At 27.2% G+C, this 15,328-nt stretch overlaps 1 protein-coding gene across 1 annotated transcript in view; it reads right to left on the reverse strand.

Annotated features, from left to right (window-relative positions):
- trol (terribly reduced optic lobes) overlaps positions 1-15,328 on the reverse strand; it is a 160,193-nt gene that overhangs the window by 49,747 nt on the left and 95,118 nt on the right. Inside the window, 12 exon segments of the mRNA XM_067271538.1 lie at positions 896-1,121; positions 1,695-1,813; positions 1,889-1,972; positions 2,303-2,395; positions 2,490-2,672; positions 4,286-4,426; positions 7,656-7,729; positions 9,748-9,893; positions 10,133-10,260; positions 12,120-12,242; positions 12,925-13,045; positions 14,403-14,548. Coding sequence (XP_067127639.1) covers positions 896-1,121; positions 1,695-1,813; positions 1,889-1,972; positions 2,303-2,395; positions 2,490-2,672; positions 4,286-4,426; positions 7,656-7,729; positions 9,748-9,893; positions 10,133-10,260; positions 12,120-12,242; positions 12,925-13,045; positions 14,403-14,548 — 1,584 coding nt within the window.

Raw genomic sequence — 15,328 nt, forward strand, 5'->3', positions numbered from 1 at the left:
CACTATCATTGAGTTGTTGTTAAACACGGACATCTAACAGTACTAAATCCATTCAAGTTCAATCATAGTCCAGTGATGGTGCAACAGATTCCAAATTCATTCAAAATAGAATAATAGACAATGATACAATTTTTATTAGTGGAATGTTCCAGAGCCCTGTAAATATTTATTCATTGATGAATTATTTCAATTTATGGAGATGCTTGTGGGGGGCATTTCTAATAATCCTGTGCCTCCTCATTTTGGACACACGGGCATCTTTAAATTGCCATCATCCATCAATGAATCTCTGCAGGGCTGGAACCAAAAGAAATTGTATCACTGACTGTTGGTCTGCTTTGGATGAATTTGAAATCTGTTGCAAAATCTGTAACTGTTGTGCTAGGGGCTGTCCATTAATTATATGTACTGTTTAACAGGAGGGAGAGAGTCATGAAAAGTACATTATTGCAAATGACAATGAGGGAAGGAGTCAAGGCATTGTCTAAAGACTTTTTTTAGTGGTATCAGTAAGATACAAATGGGATCTTATAAGCCTATTTACTAGTTACATGAATAAACTATTTTCAGAACTTAAGGTCATTCTTACAATGTCAAAGATCCATAAGCTATTGTAAATGTAATTAGAGGAAGAGGTTTGTCAAAAGCACATCATTGTTCACAACAGGGAGGGAGAAGGTTAAAAACGTGATTCAAAAACTGTACAAATAATTAATAGACATCTCCTTATAAAATGATTGTATGTGTGTACATACACATACTATCATATTTTTATATTGTATATATATAATATATATTCAGCTGATAACTCAAAGCAATTAGAGATTTTTTTCACCTATATCTTGAGTTGTTATTATTTTTTATCTAATTTTATTTAATTTCTAATAATACTAACCTTACAGACACCAGTTTCTGGATCACAATCACTAGAGTGACCATTGCAAAAACAAGCTTCACAAAGACCTAAATATAATCCTGCTCCTGAACGAGTATATCCTGCAGCACAATCTTCACAGGATAATCCTGTATAGCCAATAGGACAACGACAGTCTTCTACCGCAAATGCTCTTTCTTGTCCAGTCGGACGATTAACTGCAATATCCATTGAGACTTCAATCAAACTGAAATAATAAAATTTACTTTAGAAAAGGTTTTAATTTTAAGTAATGACTCTAAAACAAAAACTAATAAAAATTTTATTATGCTCAAATGTTATACACAAGGTTTATTTACATTGATTAATTAAAATACTAAATTTATCTGATTTACTAAATCTCAAGGAAAAAATTATTTTATGTAATACTAAAGATGATTTATAACTATGTAAAATTTCTGTTTTCAGAAAACTAAAAAGCTTATTTTGCCCTTGAAATATTCATTTTGGCTTACTATTTGTTTTCCATTTTAAAAAATAAAATATCAAATTTTTGTTATTGCAGGAATACAAAATTTTACATGTATTTTTGAAAATGTGAACTAAGAAATGGAAAACAGCAGGAATTTTAGTCATTTATTTTTAAAATATTTATTCTACATTTAACTTATAAGCCTATAATAATTTTTTTGTTCTTGAAAGCAATGCTTACATGAATTTTGTTTGTATAAAAATCTTGTCTTAAACTTATGATTCTTTTTAAGTAGAAACTATTGAAAACTTATGACAGTCTCATCAAATATAATAAGTAGTTACCTACCTAGCAGCATTTGTTTCTGTTGTATGTGTTGCTTTAATTAGCATTCTATCTAAATCTGCTAATGCCATCAGAAAAAGTTCTCTGGGAACTGGTTGGCCATCTGATCTTAGCCAAGAATTCTATATAATAGATATGTTTTTGTTTAATATGTATATATCAATATAACAAATATATTAATGCTTATAAACACATACCTCATACATAGGTATTGATATTGATTGAGGCTCACCTTCTCTGATACGATGATGATGTCGATATATTAAAAATATTCCATTTCCCTGATTAGACATGATATAAAAGTATTAATTTCAATTTATTTAAAACAAAACTCAAACAAACCAACATTTTTCACAGTTTATGTTTTGAACTTTTAAAAATTAAATTTGTTTTTAAATTAAATTTTAAGAAAGTAAATTTTATCTGACTTCACTAGAAAGAAAACTTGAATATGGTTAAACTTAACAATATATTTACAGAATGCCTGTGTATGGTATCTCTAATGACATAACAAGCATGCAAGTTTTTGGAAACAGAGCCTTTTGCCTTTGGCAATACAACTTCTATCATACTTTCAAAAATGTTGTAGAAAATCAAAACAAATATATTACCATAAGTTCTACATCAGGATCAGTATTTGCTTCAGAACGAAGTCCAGACTGATATGCAATCGTAAAATTAAGTTTTCCCCCATAAGCTGTGACCTAATAAAGTGTTTAATATCAGATTGTAAAGAAAAAATTCTAATATCTGTTTAGTCAATATTTAATTTATTCTTAATTTTATCTTATAATTTACCTTATCACCAAGGAATTGTGAAGGTAGTTGCCAAAAATATGTTTGAATTGGATGCAAACCAAAATTTCTAAATGTTAATGCTCTTGTCCTAAAATCAATCTGTAAGTTATGGTCAATACTGTAAGTTCTCATATTATTAGTCAAAATGACCCCAGTGTATCCAGTTGATGGTCTTAAATATTCCTAAAAAAGTACAAAAATAAAATACAAATATAAGCATCTCTAAGCTTGATAGTTATATTAAAGTCAAACAATTGCCAGATTAACAACAGTAGTAATATAGCCTGATCTAATCCAACAATCATTTGACTTTAAAAAAAATATATATCATTTCAAAATCAATATATCATTTGACTTTAAAAAAAAAATATATAACATTGAAAACTATATTTTTAATATAAAAAGACTTGATTAAAGAAAAATAAATAAAAAATTTATTACTTAAGCTCTGTTTAATATTTTGCAGTTTATCTTTTAAAATATTTTTTTATTTTTGTTATTACCACCATAATAACCTGTATATTATGTATTAAAAAATTCCTTCTGACTTCCATGGTGCAGATTATAAGCTGCTGCATATAATTTGTAACAATTTTTCAATATCAAAAAATAACTGAAATTATTTTACTTTTTATGTTAAGAAGTTTTCTTGACAGGATAAAATATCTCAATCTTGTTGTGATTTACCTGATATAAAATAATTTGTACTTTGTTATTTATATCATGTTACATGTCATATCGTGAGTTGGGTCAAACTTTATGAAGATGTTACGAGTATTTGTTATTAGTATTTACAACTTTTTATGAAACTTGTCTCTATCCTCAAAATTAACCTTTTTGTCATTTTATAATAATAAATTATATAAAAAGTTTTTAAAATAAAATATCATAACAGATGATACCACCACTATTTAAAATTTTTTCTTGGAAAGTTATGCAACTCATTGCTGGAATTTGAAGACTGGCCGACACATGGATGCAAAAGTCATGCTGACAGATCATTTACATTTGTTTGTCAATGGAATATAGTGTTATTTACAAGTCTGTCAGCTTTCCAATACACATCTCAAAGATGATTTTATTTAAAATATATTTTAAGCTTAACTTAAGATATTTTAGTGTTTTAGCTTAGATGTTATTAATCATTATTGATTATCTGAATCTTGTTTCCTATTGATAAAAAGAAAATTAAATATTTGATCTTCAATGGAGAAAGTTTCTTTTAATAATGAATTCAGAGAGCTCTTTTAATATATATATATTATATGATATTTAATTATGAAATTTTATTAATACAAAAATTCACAAATATATTCAATATTAAGATGATAAACTTATTCAAAAGGAATAAAAAATCATACTGAAGGAGCATTGCAATCTATGTAAAACTGACTATTTTTGTGACATCTATCCTATGGTTATATTGCAGGCATTAATGCATAATTAACATGTAGAGAATTAAGACGACACTAGAGTGTACTAAGGAACAGCATCTTTATTTTCAAGCATGCCTAAACTCAATGGTCACACACGACAATTCTGATTGTTAACTTTTACTTATTTATGATTAATTCAGTTTTAATTTTATTATACAATTGAAATTAGAATGATGATTTCAGACTGAGCAGCTTGGCATAAAGTTAGTTTCATTTTTGATTTTTGAGGTATGCTTAAGATAGAAGGAGCATACACTCCTAAAATTATAAATAAAATATAACAAAACTAAGACTTTATGAAATACATATACAGTATCTAATTAATTAATGTTATTGTTATAAATAAAAAAATCTTTCTACCTGATCTCTGTGCCACGTACTGCTTCCACAAGCCTTTGTCACACCCATACAAAAGCAATCAAGACATCCAAATGGAGATTCACGGTGAAGATAAAATGTATTTGGTCTGCATTGATCACATCTTGAACCAGTAACGTATGGCTAAAAAAGTGAAAAAGTAACAAATGATTAAATTTTTGAAATTTTCACTTTATAAATATTTATATACAATTTATATATGATATGTATAAATTGTAAAATTTGTATATTGATAGTATTAGCTGTGAATATTTTTATGTAACATGATATAAAAGCACAAATAAACACATCATATTTCAACTTGTCACTATTCCTCTCACGTTTCTCCCAACAATGTTCTGTTTATATATTTTTATAGTTTGAAGAGTCCTATTAAAGGTCAAGGTTTAGTGACTGAAATAATAATAATAATAATAATAATAAAATCACAACTTAGGTCACCTGGTTTCAGAATTTTGATTAATTTTTTCCAGTCTTCTTTTGCTTTTTTTGGTGTTTCAAAACAGCTGGCAAGATTAAACTCAATACTAAAAATCAACAAAATTATTGTGCCATCACAATGGCAGGCTGCAATTTTTAATTTATTTAATTTAACCCTTTCCTTGCCGTCTGCCACGCCCCCTTATTTTGTAAAACGGCCAAGGTCAAAATAGGTAAATCAGGCAATATTATTTTAAAAATTCACCAAAAATTAAATTATTATTTGATTCATATGAAAAAAATCACATATATTTATCAATATAGTTAGTTTTAAATACGACATTTTTCAATAAAGTTTGTTTGAAAAATTTATGAGAAAAAAAAAATAATATATGATAATTGACATTCAAACTTGAAAATTTGTTACTTTTTGTCAAAATTAACATTGTCTGGTTACTTTATTCTTATTGTCACTGAGCCAGAATGACGTAGAATATTGTTCTGTACAGTTTGATATTACATTTATGCACGTACGTTTATTCGTTGTGAAATTATCGCACATTATATTAAACATTTGTTTGAAATCTGAACTTTATTTTGCTTTCATCTAACATAATTAACTAATATATTTTATTCATTTCATATCGAACAAGACTATATATTTTTGTAATAAACATACGATTACCAATAGCAATAGATGTAACATTTGCTAATATTTTAGATTTAAAAAAAAATTAAAAATTAAAAATTAAAAAAAATATATAAAATATCTGAACTGAAGGTCATAACTTAAATATTTACGATATATTAACATATTATAGCTGAATAAACTTATTATAGCATAAATCAACTTATTATAGCAATATTATTGCATGAATATGCTAAAAATAAAATAAAAAATTATCAGAAAATGAAAAATTAAGAAAAAATAACCGATAATTAAAATTTTTTAAGTCGACAAAACACCACCTGGACAAAAATATGTAGAATGAACGATAAACAAGACGATGCCGTCAAGTGCTGACATCTGTTGTCGATAAATTTTATAAAAATCGATTGTTAACAGGGTAACGATCAATCGGTACCCTGGCCGTTTTGCTAAACGAATAGAGTAACGATAGATCGGTACCCTGGCCGGGAAAGGGTTAAAATATATGCTCTTGATTTCTACAATAAACAACACTGGGGTGCTAAAGCCTGTTATCGGTGTGAAACTCAAATAAAATTCATCTGAAGAAGACCATTTCTGGTTCAAAAATGTTTGTTAAGTACTGTTTTTCATTCTTTTCATTTTTTATTTGAGTTTCACACCAGGAAAGCATTTCCGACCATGCACTGCTATGTGATTTCCCATCGTCTATGTGTACTCTATCTCTCCTGAAAGTTTGTAACCGCTGTACTGATACACACAATCTGTAATATACAGAATGTGTGTGTGTGTGTGTGTGTGTATATTATAGATGTATATTTTTCTATGACTGTCTGAGGAGTGTATTTGTAGTATGATTGCTGTATGTGTAATACTTTGTGATACTCTTGAAAATCCTAATAGGCTTTTACTTATCAAGCCTATTAGGCTTTTCTTGAACAAGTGTCATACTACATACACTACACAAAAGTATAGAAACATTGGGTTTTCACTACAGTGAATACAGAACATTACAGAAAGCAGCTCACTAAACACATGCCACATAGAAAATTCTTATATACACAAACATAACCATAGTATTTATCTGTAACAATTTTTCTTTAGCTAGGCCTTAACCTTGGTCCAACATAGTACTAGGCACCAGTATCAATCAATATAATAATAATGAAGTAAATAAATGTTTTTGTAAATTAGTAAATTAGTTGTAAAAATATTTTGTAATATTTTACTTTTGTTCATTTTACAGAATTTCAGGAATCTATAAAATGAATAAACAATGTGATAAAAAAAGGGATTGATTATAATTACAACTTTAATTATAAAACAGATAACAGTAAATGTAATTCACGATACAATGATATATATGTGTGTCATTTTTTGATCACTGTTTATAATAGAGTTTCTCATAATGTTTTATGTTCTATGATACAGGTCAGGTGTAACAGTTTGCAAGTTTCATGCAGTTAGAAATTTGAACAGTGTCATTTGTAATTTATGTGCTGATGAGACACAGTTAAATTGTCTTTACACCTACTGGCTAAAATGTGAATATTTCAGGTCTCATACTAAGAATATTTTGCTATAAATATTTTTTGTATCTGAGATTTCTAGAGATCATAGGTGTTATCTCTTACAAAACCAAAAACTCTTAAAGCTGTAAGTGAGATTCATAAATTTTTTGTGTAATATAGGTGGCACCTTGGCTAATTGCTGCTTATAGTGAAGATTGTCTGAGAGAAGTTGGAAATTTCTGTTTAAAGTTTTCTTCGTTTGAACTAAGTTTTTGATTATTTATAAGTGAATTCTGCATTTTGTATTTATCTCACTATTTTACCTTAAAGACAGAGCTCCCCACTTTTTCTGTGAAACTTATTCAATTTATTTAAATAAATTTGCACTGTTATATAGTAGTTTTTATAAAACTTTTTCAAAGTGAATTTAATGTAATTACAATAATTAAAGTTGTATTTTTTGTATTCTGTTTTTATAAATTTTACTCTTTGTTTGTATCCCACATCTTGGGGAAAATCCATGGTGATTAAATAAATAAGTTAATGTTAAATAACTACAGTAATTATAATTTTTAATCTGCATAGATATAAGTGGCAAATAATTTGTTTGTTCTTTCTTTTGTGAGATTTTATAACAAAGGTTATTAATAAGTATTTTTAGTTAATAAATTAACACAAATAACTGATAATGGAATTCATTAGTAAAATTAAAACAAAAAAGTCATTATAATAAATGCACTATAAAAATATTAAATACTTTATACTTCAATACCTTACACTGGCAAAGTCCAGTTGAAGGACTTGGCTCTGAAGTTAAACTGCCAATAGTATTGCACTGAATTCCTCCTAAATATACAATAAAGTCAATTTAATATCTGAAATTAATTATAAATATACATATATGTATTTTTTAAAATATACAAATAAATAAATGCTATATAAATTATATTAGCAAGATACCAGTTAAGTACAGTCAAACCTGTTTTTATGCGGGGGATAGGGACCGCATTAAAAAAAACGCATAAAAAATCTCACAAAACTTCACGAATGGCTGTAAATAATAGTTTTCGCAACACAATTAAAAAATATTTTTTTTATGCGGTCAACAGGGACCGCATAAAAAAAGTCTCACATAGAAAATAACTCAAAACCGTACGAAATAGAATTTATTGACAACAGATGTCAGCACTTGACTGCATCGTCTGGTCTATCGTCTGTTTTACATATTTTTGTCCAGGTGGTGTTTTGTTGACTTAAAAAGTAAATTATTTCATTTTTCGCATATTCATGCAATAATATTACTATAATAAGTGCATTTATGCTATAATAAGTTTATTTAGCTATAATAAGTCAACGTAAGACATGATGAATCGCACGAGACTAGTCGCCAACTATACCGCACAAATTAAAAATTCGCATTAAAAAAATCGCACAAATAAAAATCGCACATAAAAAGAGCGCATAAAAACAGGTTTGACTGTATTATGGCATAATAGTTTGATTTAATTTAAAATTACAGAGATGCCAATCTGAGAAGACAGTCATCAATATACAAGAGTTTTTTCTTTATGTATGGATATAGTGTGGGGGGACATGATTTTGTTCACCCTGTTTGAAGTTTAATAACTCCTGTGCTTTTTGTTGAAAGTTTCTGAAATTTTGCAGGGAGGTTTGTTTATTAGGAGGATTGATGCTATAAATTTTGGTGATTAATTTCAGGTCAAAGGAATGAGGGTCAAGTGTATCTCCAGTAAGATTTGACTTAATGACAATTTTACTCGTTATTAGCATTTACAATTTTTTATAAAACTCATCCTTACCATCTAAATTATATTTTTAACTATTATAAAATGACAAAAAGCTTAAAAAGTTTTTAAAATAAAATATGACAACAAATGGCACCACCAAAATTTTAAATGTTGCTGAGAAAGTTGAGCAACTTGTTGCAGGTTTATTTTCTTTTGTCACAGAAAAATTGCTTGTTAAGTGAGTCATTTTTTTACAATTTGTTTTGCTCGTTATGAGAGGTGCTAATTAAGCGAAGTTCCGCTGTAACTGACAAAATCCACCATTTTATCTATGTCATGCACAGACTATAAAGTCATTCTTCTTAGACTTTTCCAGCAAATCCAATTACAAAGACAAAAGGCATGAGTCATTTTTTGAGAGGTTTAGCACAACTATGCAACTTGGTCATGCACAAGAACAATTTTTAACAGAAAGCCAAGTATTTCCAGTGCTTCCAAGTTACTGGTATGAATATCCCAATTGGTTTAAGATTTGGCATTCTGGTATTCTATGCAGACAAAGCACTAAGTATTCATGTTATTTCATTAGCACATTATTTGAGAGTATAAAAAGATCATTCCTTAGTTTAACAGGATTACCGTAAGTCTGTAATTTACACATGATTTCTTAAAAGCTATAAAAAATCCGTAGTAGTTGGCATCTCTGAAGTTATGTAGACAAACAAAAAGAACTTTAATCTTTATTTTTCAAAATTATTTCAAATCAGTGACTAATACACTTATGTTAATTGAGTAATCCTATAACATATAATTATTATCAGAGAGAGAGTTTAATATATATGTAGAAATAAATTAACAACTATTTATTATTTATTTTAGTATGTTTTAGTTTTGAATCTGAAAATAGTTGTTTAAACAGTCAAAAGCATTGATTCAAAAATTCTAAAATAAAAATCAGCTAAATCTCATTTTTATTAATCAAAGAAAATCTAAAGAATGAATAACAATGATAAAAAAAGAGAGATTTAATAATAACAAAAACAAACAAACTGCTAAAGTTGTTAATTAGCATTAAATAATCTAAAATTTTAAAACTATTTCAAAATTAGTTCTGACCTCTTATTCTACAACTGCCACCAGGAACATTTGGATTTCCTTCATAACCAGGAGCACATCTTTCGCAGCGTCGGCCCTCATATCCAATTGGGCAAGCATCACATGTAATTTGTCCATCAGATTCCAATCTACATGTTGGTGAAAACCTAAAAGCATTTAAAATTTTAGATTCAGCATTATATTCAATATTCAAACAAATACTTAAAATTTATCCTCAATGTATTCTGTTTCTTATTTCCTAGAATTTTACCATTCTGATGGAAATCCTTCAACCCAAGAATTCCTCAGGCTGCATGTAAAATAATTGTTTTATCTAACCCTCTTATAAATATATATGCAATTGAACAGAAGAAAAAATATGAGTATTAATTATTGAGATACTTACTGATTTGAAGGTGTAATCAAAGGACAAGGACATCGTTGACAATCATCTACAGTACCTCTCCTGGCATCTCCATAAAAGCCACGTTTACATCTTTCACATTGTCTTCCTTCAGTATTATGATTGCAATTCTGAAAATATTAAATTAACATGTAGTTGATAAATTTTAATGCTTTTATAAATATTAAGCAACAATAATTAGCAGATTTTTATAAATTCATTACTACATCCATCACAGAATAATTATGTATATTTGAAATTAGTTTACAGTTAATATTCTATTTTCACTTTTGGATTTATAAATATTAACTTAAATATATCTTAAAGTAATTATGATATATCAAATTTAAAAAATGCAACTAAAAACTGATAAAAAATTTATGATAAAAATTTGACTTTATTCATTTTTGCACTGTAAAAACAATGGATGCTTTTCTGTTTTATCCCAATATCTCATGTTGCATGTTGTGTTCAGATGTCACTAACCTAACCACCTAGGTGGAGAGCATATATTTTACTGCTGTACAGTACATCCATTACATAGATGACTGACATGACTATTGCTAACTCCTTTCAGGGGAAAATTTTTGAATTGAAATAACATGATTTCTGGTTTGCATCAGAAGTTGATATATAGTTAATTGGGGCCTCCTCCCCTATGGTTTCCATATCAGGTCTTGTTTTTATCTACCTACTCCATGCTCAAGATTAAAGACAGATGGACAATACTGAAAATTTATAGGTGTACCATTTTTTCAAACTGTAGCCTAATAATAAACTAAACTAAACTCTATAATGAGTTTTTTCTTCTTAGTCTTTGAGATTATGATCTGTTACAATACTCAATCTTAAAGTAAATTTATTAAAGTTTTTTTTGTTATCTATTTTGGTAAGTTTACTGTGTATTTAACTTCAACATTTTGTCATTGTTTTGTTTTTTTTAAGCAAACCTCCCAAAAAATCCATGCTTTTTTTTATTTAATCCCCAAAAGGAAATCCTTTTCCAGAGTATCACTACTAGAGTAAATGGTTTAAAAACCTTTGCTTTTGTAAATAATGAAAATTAAATTATTTGTGTGACATTAACCCCCACATCATGTGAAGTGCACAGCAACTCTGTTTGGCATTTACTTTCTTACTCGGTGATAAGTGAGTAAAAAATCTAGCAATGAGTTGCATAACTTTCCTGGCTGTTATGAGATTTTATTTTAAAAATCACTTTTGAATTATTAATCATAATAAATAAATAAAATTATATGTGGCACCATCTATTAAGATTTTGTTATTTTATAATAATTAAAAAATATATAAAGGAGTTAAATTTTGAGGGTACAGACGATTTTTATAAAGTTCTGTAAATGCTAACAACAAGTAAAATCTTCATTAAGCCCAACCCCACTTGAGATATGACACATGGCCACCCTCTATCTCCCTTCTCCTTCAACCTTTCCATCACTAAAATTTAATAGCATCAATGCCCCTTACACACAAGCTATGGTGCCAAATTTCATTTCCTAATCTTCACCCCATCCTGAGATATTAATTGAAATAGACGCCAACACACACAGCATTTTTTTTGCTTTTTTCGTTTTTACTCTTTTGGATTCAGGGGTCTCAAAACATGGAGATTTGCAAAAATTTTGGAGGGTCAAACTTGACACAATTCTATTACTTTCCCAGCTGTTATGTATACATAACAAGGGGAAAAAAAAGTAAACAAGTGCCAATTTTCCTTCTGAACACTGATAAAAACAAAATTCATTAAAATAATTTGTATATTTTAAAAAGTTGTTTTTAATCTGAAAAACATAAATAAGAATAGTATTTTTAAGCTTGTCAGTCATTCCCAAATATTCAAATTCAATTTCAAGTTAATTTTAACAATTGCTAATTAAATTATATATAATTTCGTTTAATGATTTTTAAACATTTTTTAAATACATAGTGAAGAATTAAATTGATTACAAAAATTTTATTTTGATTACATTACCAAGCATTCTCCTGTAGAAGGATCACATTGACTTGAGTGTCCATGACAATTACAAGGTATTCTAGACAGAACACATTCTCCCAAATAACTTCCTGATCTTCTTACATATCCTTCTGCACAGTTCTGCACACATTTTAAATAAGAAAAAACTTCAATTATTAATTCTGTTTCTTTTTAAAATTTCAGTTTTTTTGAGCAAGCTTTAAATGTTGATAAATGTTTTACATCACTTCAATCCAGTTCAGAATATATTAGGTTTAAAGACAGATCAGAATGATAAAAACATATGTAAACTTTGCTCAAGTATATTATTTTTACAGTAGAGCGTCGAAAATCGGAATCAATTGGGGACTGGGGGTGTTCAGATTAGTCATTTGTTCCCATTACCGACTTTATACGAAAAAATATATTAACCTGTCCGATGTTCAAATTTTTCTCCCTTGCGTGTCGCTTCGTGTTGAATTTTTCTCCGTTGCGTGTCGCTTCGTGTTGAATTTTCGTCGATTTTAAGCCTAACGAAAATTTTTATAATAATAATCGAGGCTATCGTATCGTTAAAAATTATTTCTGTTATTTTGTACAAACAAAATAAATATATTGAAGAATATAAAAAACATGAAAATTATACTTTAGAAGTAAATCTAGTATCAAAAACGTTCGATTCAGCACGACACAGTCCGACTGAAAATCGTTCCGATTACCGGCCATTCCGATTACCGGCGTTCCGATTACGACTCTCTACTGTATATTAAACAGAAAAAAAATTTGCTTGATATAATGAAAACATACAAAATTTTCAACTTACTTCACAAGAATTTCCTGTATATCCCTGTGGACAGGAACACTTTTCTACAAATGTTGCTTGATGGGTTACAGTATCAGTTGAATCAATGATTGAAGCTGTATCCATTTCAAAATTTAAAATACTGAAAATGTAAAAAAAACTTAATATAGGACTTGTCAACTAATAATTCTGTTACTTATATCCCTCAAATACTTTTTTCTTTAATTTACTTTATTTAGCAAGTTAAAGTAATTGTACTGACAAGTGAAACATGTAAATATTAAAAAACAATGCAGGCTAATATATCTTTATTTGTTAGAAATAACCACTAGTTTAAAAAACTGCTCTTAAAACTTAGTTCAGATTTTATATGAGCCTTCTCATTTGTATATATGATCATTGACTATTTTAGTACACACACATTTTCTTATATGCTGAACTGTTTAATACAATCTCAAAATAACAGTGTTATAATCCTTTGAATAAGAAATACATAAATTTAAAACACTAAAAATTCAACAAATAGTTGAATTTTTTTAATTAAAAATTCATTTTATTCAAAATGTAATAAAATAGTTACTTCATATAAAAAACATAGTTAAAATAATAAAGATAATTTATTATGTAGATAACATAGTTAAAAATGGTTTAATAGAGTAGAAGGAACAAAAACATTCAAGTGCTTTCTAGTACTAATTAATCATCATCAGGAACTACATATTCAAATAGAACAAAGTTATTTCAGAACAGAACAAATTTATATTTACTGTTGTGGTTACAGTAAAATTATATTTTATTTGTTCTACTCTAAAATAACTGTTCTATTTTGAATATTTAGTTTCTGATGATAATATTAAAAAAGCATTTGAATCTTTTAATGTGATTTCTACTCCATAAAAGCATTTTTTTTACTGTTTTCTTTATTTCTGTAGTATTAATCTTATTGATAAGTAATATTTACAATATATATCTCCTTAATTCTAAGATACAGTTTTTTTTACCCATTTTTACTTGTCTAAAATAGAGATGTGTCTTACAATTAATGGCATCTTGCATTCACAGTTTACAACAATAACAATCAGTAATCATCGTGAGTGGCTTACATAGTACACACCAATGATAGATATTTCTGGCTGTATTGTGTCCACTGGTCAAATCAGCTTTTCTAGTAGCGAGCATTTAATTTAAACTTCCTTTTATTTAATGTTTAAAGCATTTCGAAGACAATATTATAATACACATTAATCACATTGGATGATCAATACAGATTTAATTAATTAAAAAATACTACCTATTTGTAACATTGTTTTTCAACTTTTTTGTTATCTAACAAAACTAAAATTGATTTTTAAAAGTTTTCCTCCACTAAAAATATCTTAAAATTCAATTTTAAAGATATTATGATTCTTAAAAATCAAAAAAATACAGTATATCCTAATAAAAATAAAAAATAAACAAATATTATACCTTAACAGCAGATGGATATTGTTAAAACTTACCTGGAATCAATTAGTTCCTCATCATAACTTGCTCTAATATAGACTGCTTTAATATTTTGTAAAACAGTAAGAATTTCTCCTCTGGTGGGTGTATCACTTAAAGGCACATCATGTCTTCCCTGTGCTTCACTTCTATGCCATTTTCCCTGAATGATTTTATAAATTTTACTTTTATATTATTTATTTATCAAAATAATATACTCATTTTTTATGTTTCATATAAGTCTAAATGAGTATTAAATTTAAAACCTAATAATAGCAATTTGTCATTAATTTTGGATGAAAATAAACCTTCAAATACTAATAATTTAAATAATATCTGTAATTAAAAATTTACAAAAATATTTAAGGCAAAAACATTTTAAAAAAACACATACTTATACATAATTTTAAATTCAAACTTTTTTGCAAATATTTATCAATTGATAATTACATCCTTAAATGTTACAGATTTAAAGTATAAAAATTAAGTGAAAACATAAGTGTTAAATGCATTTTTAAGATTGAGTTTTAATTATTATTCATATTTCCAAATATAAAAACTAAAAATATAACAAATTCTAATTTGACTATGGATTATTATTATTATTATTATTATTTCAGAGAATGAACCATAAATATCTATGATAATGCTAACATACAATACATTAATTGCTTGATTTTGGTTCATAACAACAATGACAATGATAATTGTCAAATAAATTAACATGCAATTCCAAAATTGTGCTTAATTTAAATTAATAAGTTTTTCCAGTTTAGATATTAAATGATCTACTTAAAAAAAAAAATCCATATTGTAGAATTTAATGAGAAACTAACATTTTTGACTACTTTTAGCAATTGTCATCAGATTACACTGTTCTAACATGAAACTTATGAATCAAACAATGAAATTTTTAAAAACAACGGAGCATCTGATTGATTAG

Source organism: Centruroides vittatus, unplaced genomic scaffold (assembly GCF_030686945.1).
Source record: "Centruroides vittatus isolate TY-2023 unplaced genomic scaffold, ASM3068694v2 contig_4, whole genome shotgun sequence".
Lineage (NCBI taxonomy): Eukaryota > Metazoa > Arthropoda > Arachnida > Scorpiones > Buthidae > Centruroides > Centruroides vittatus.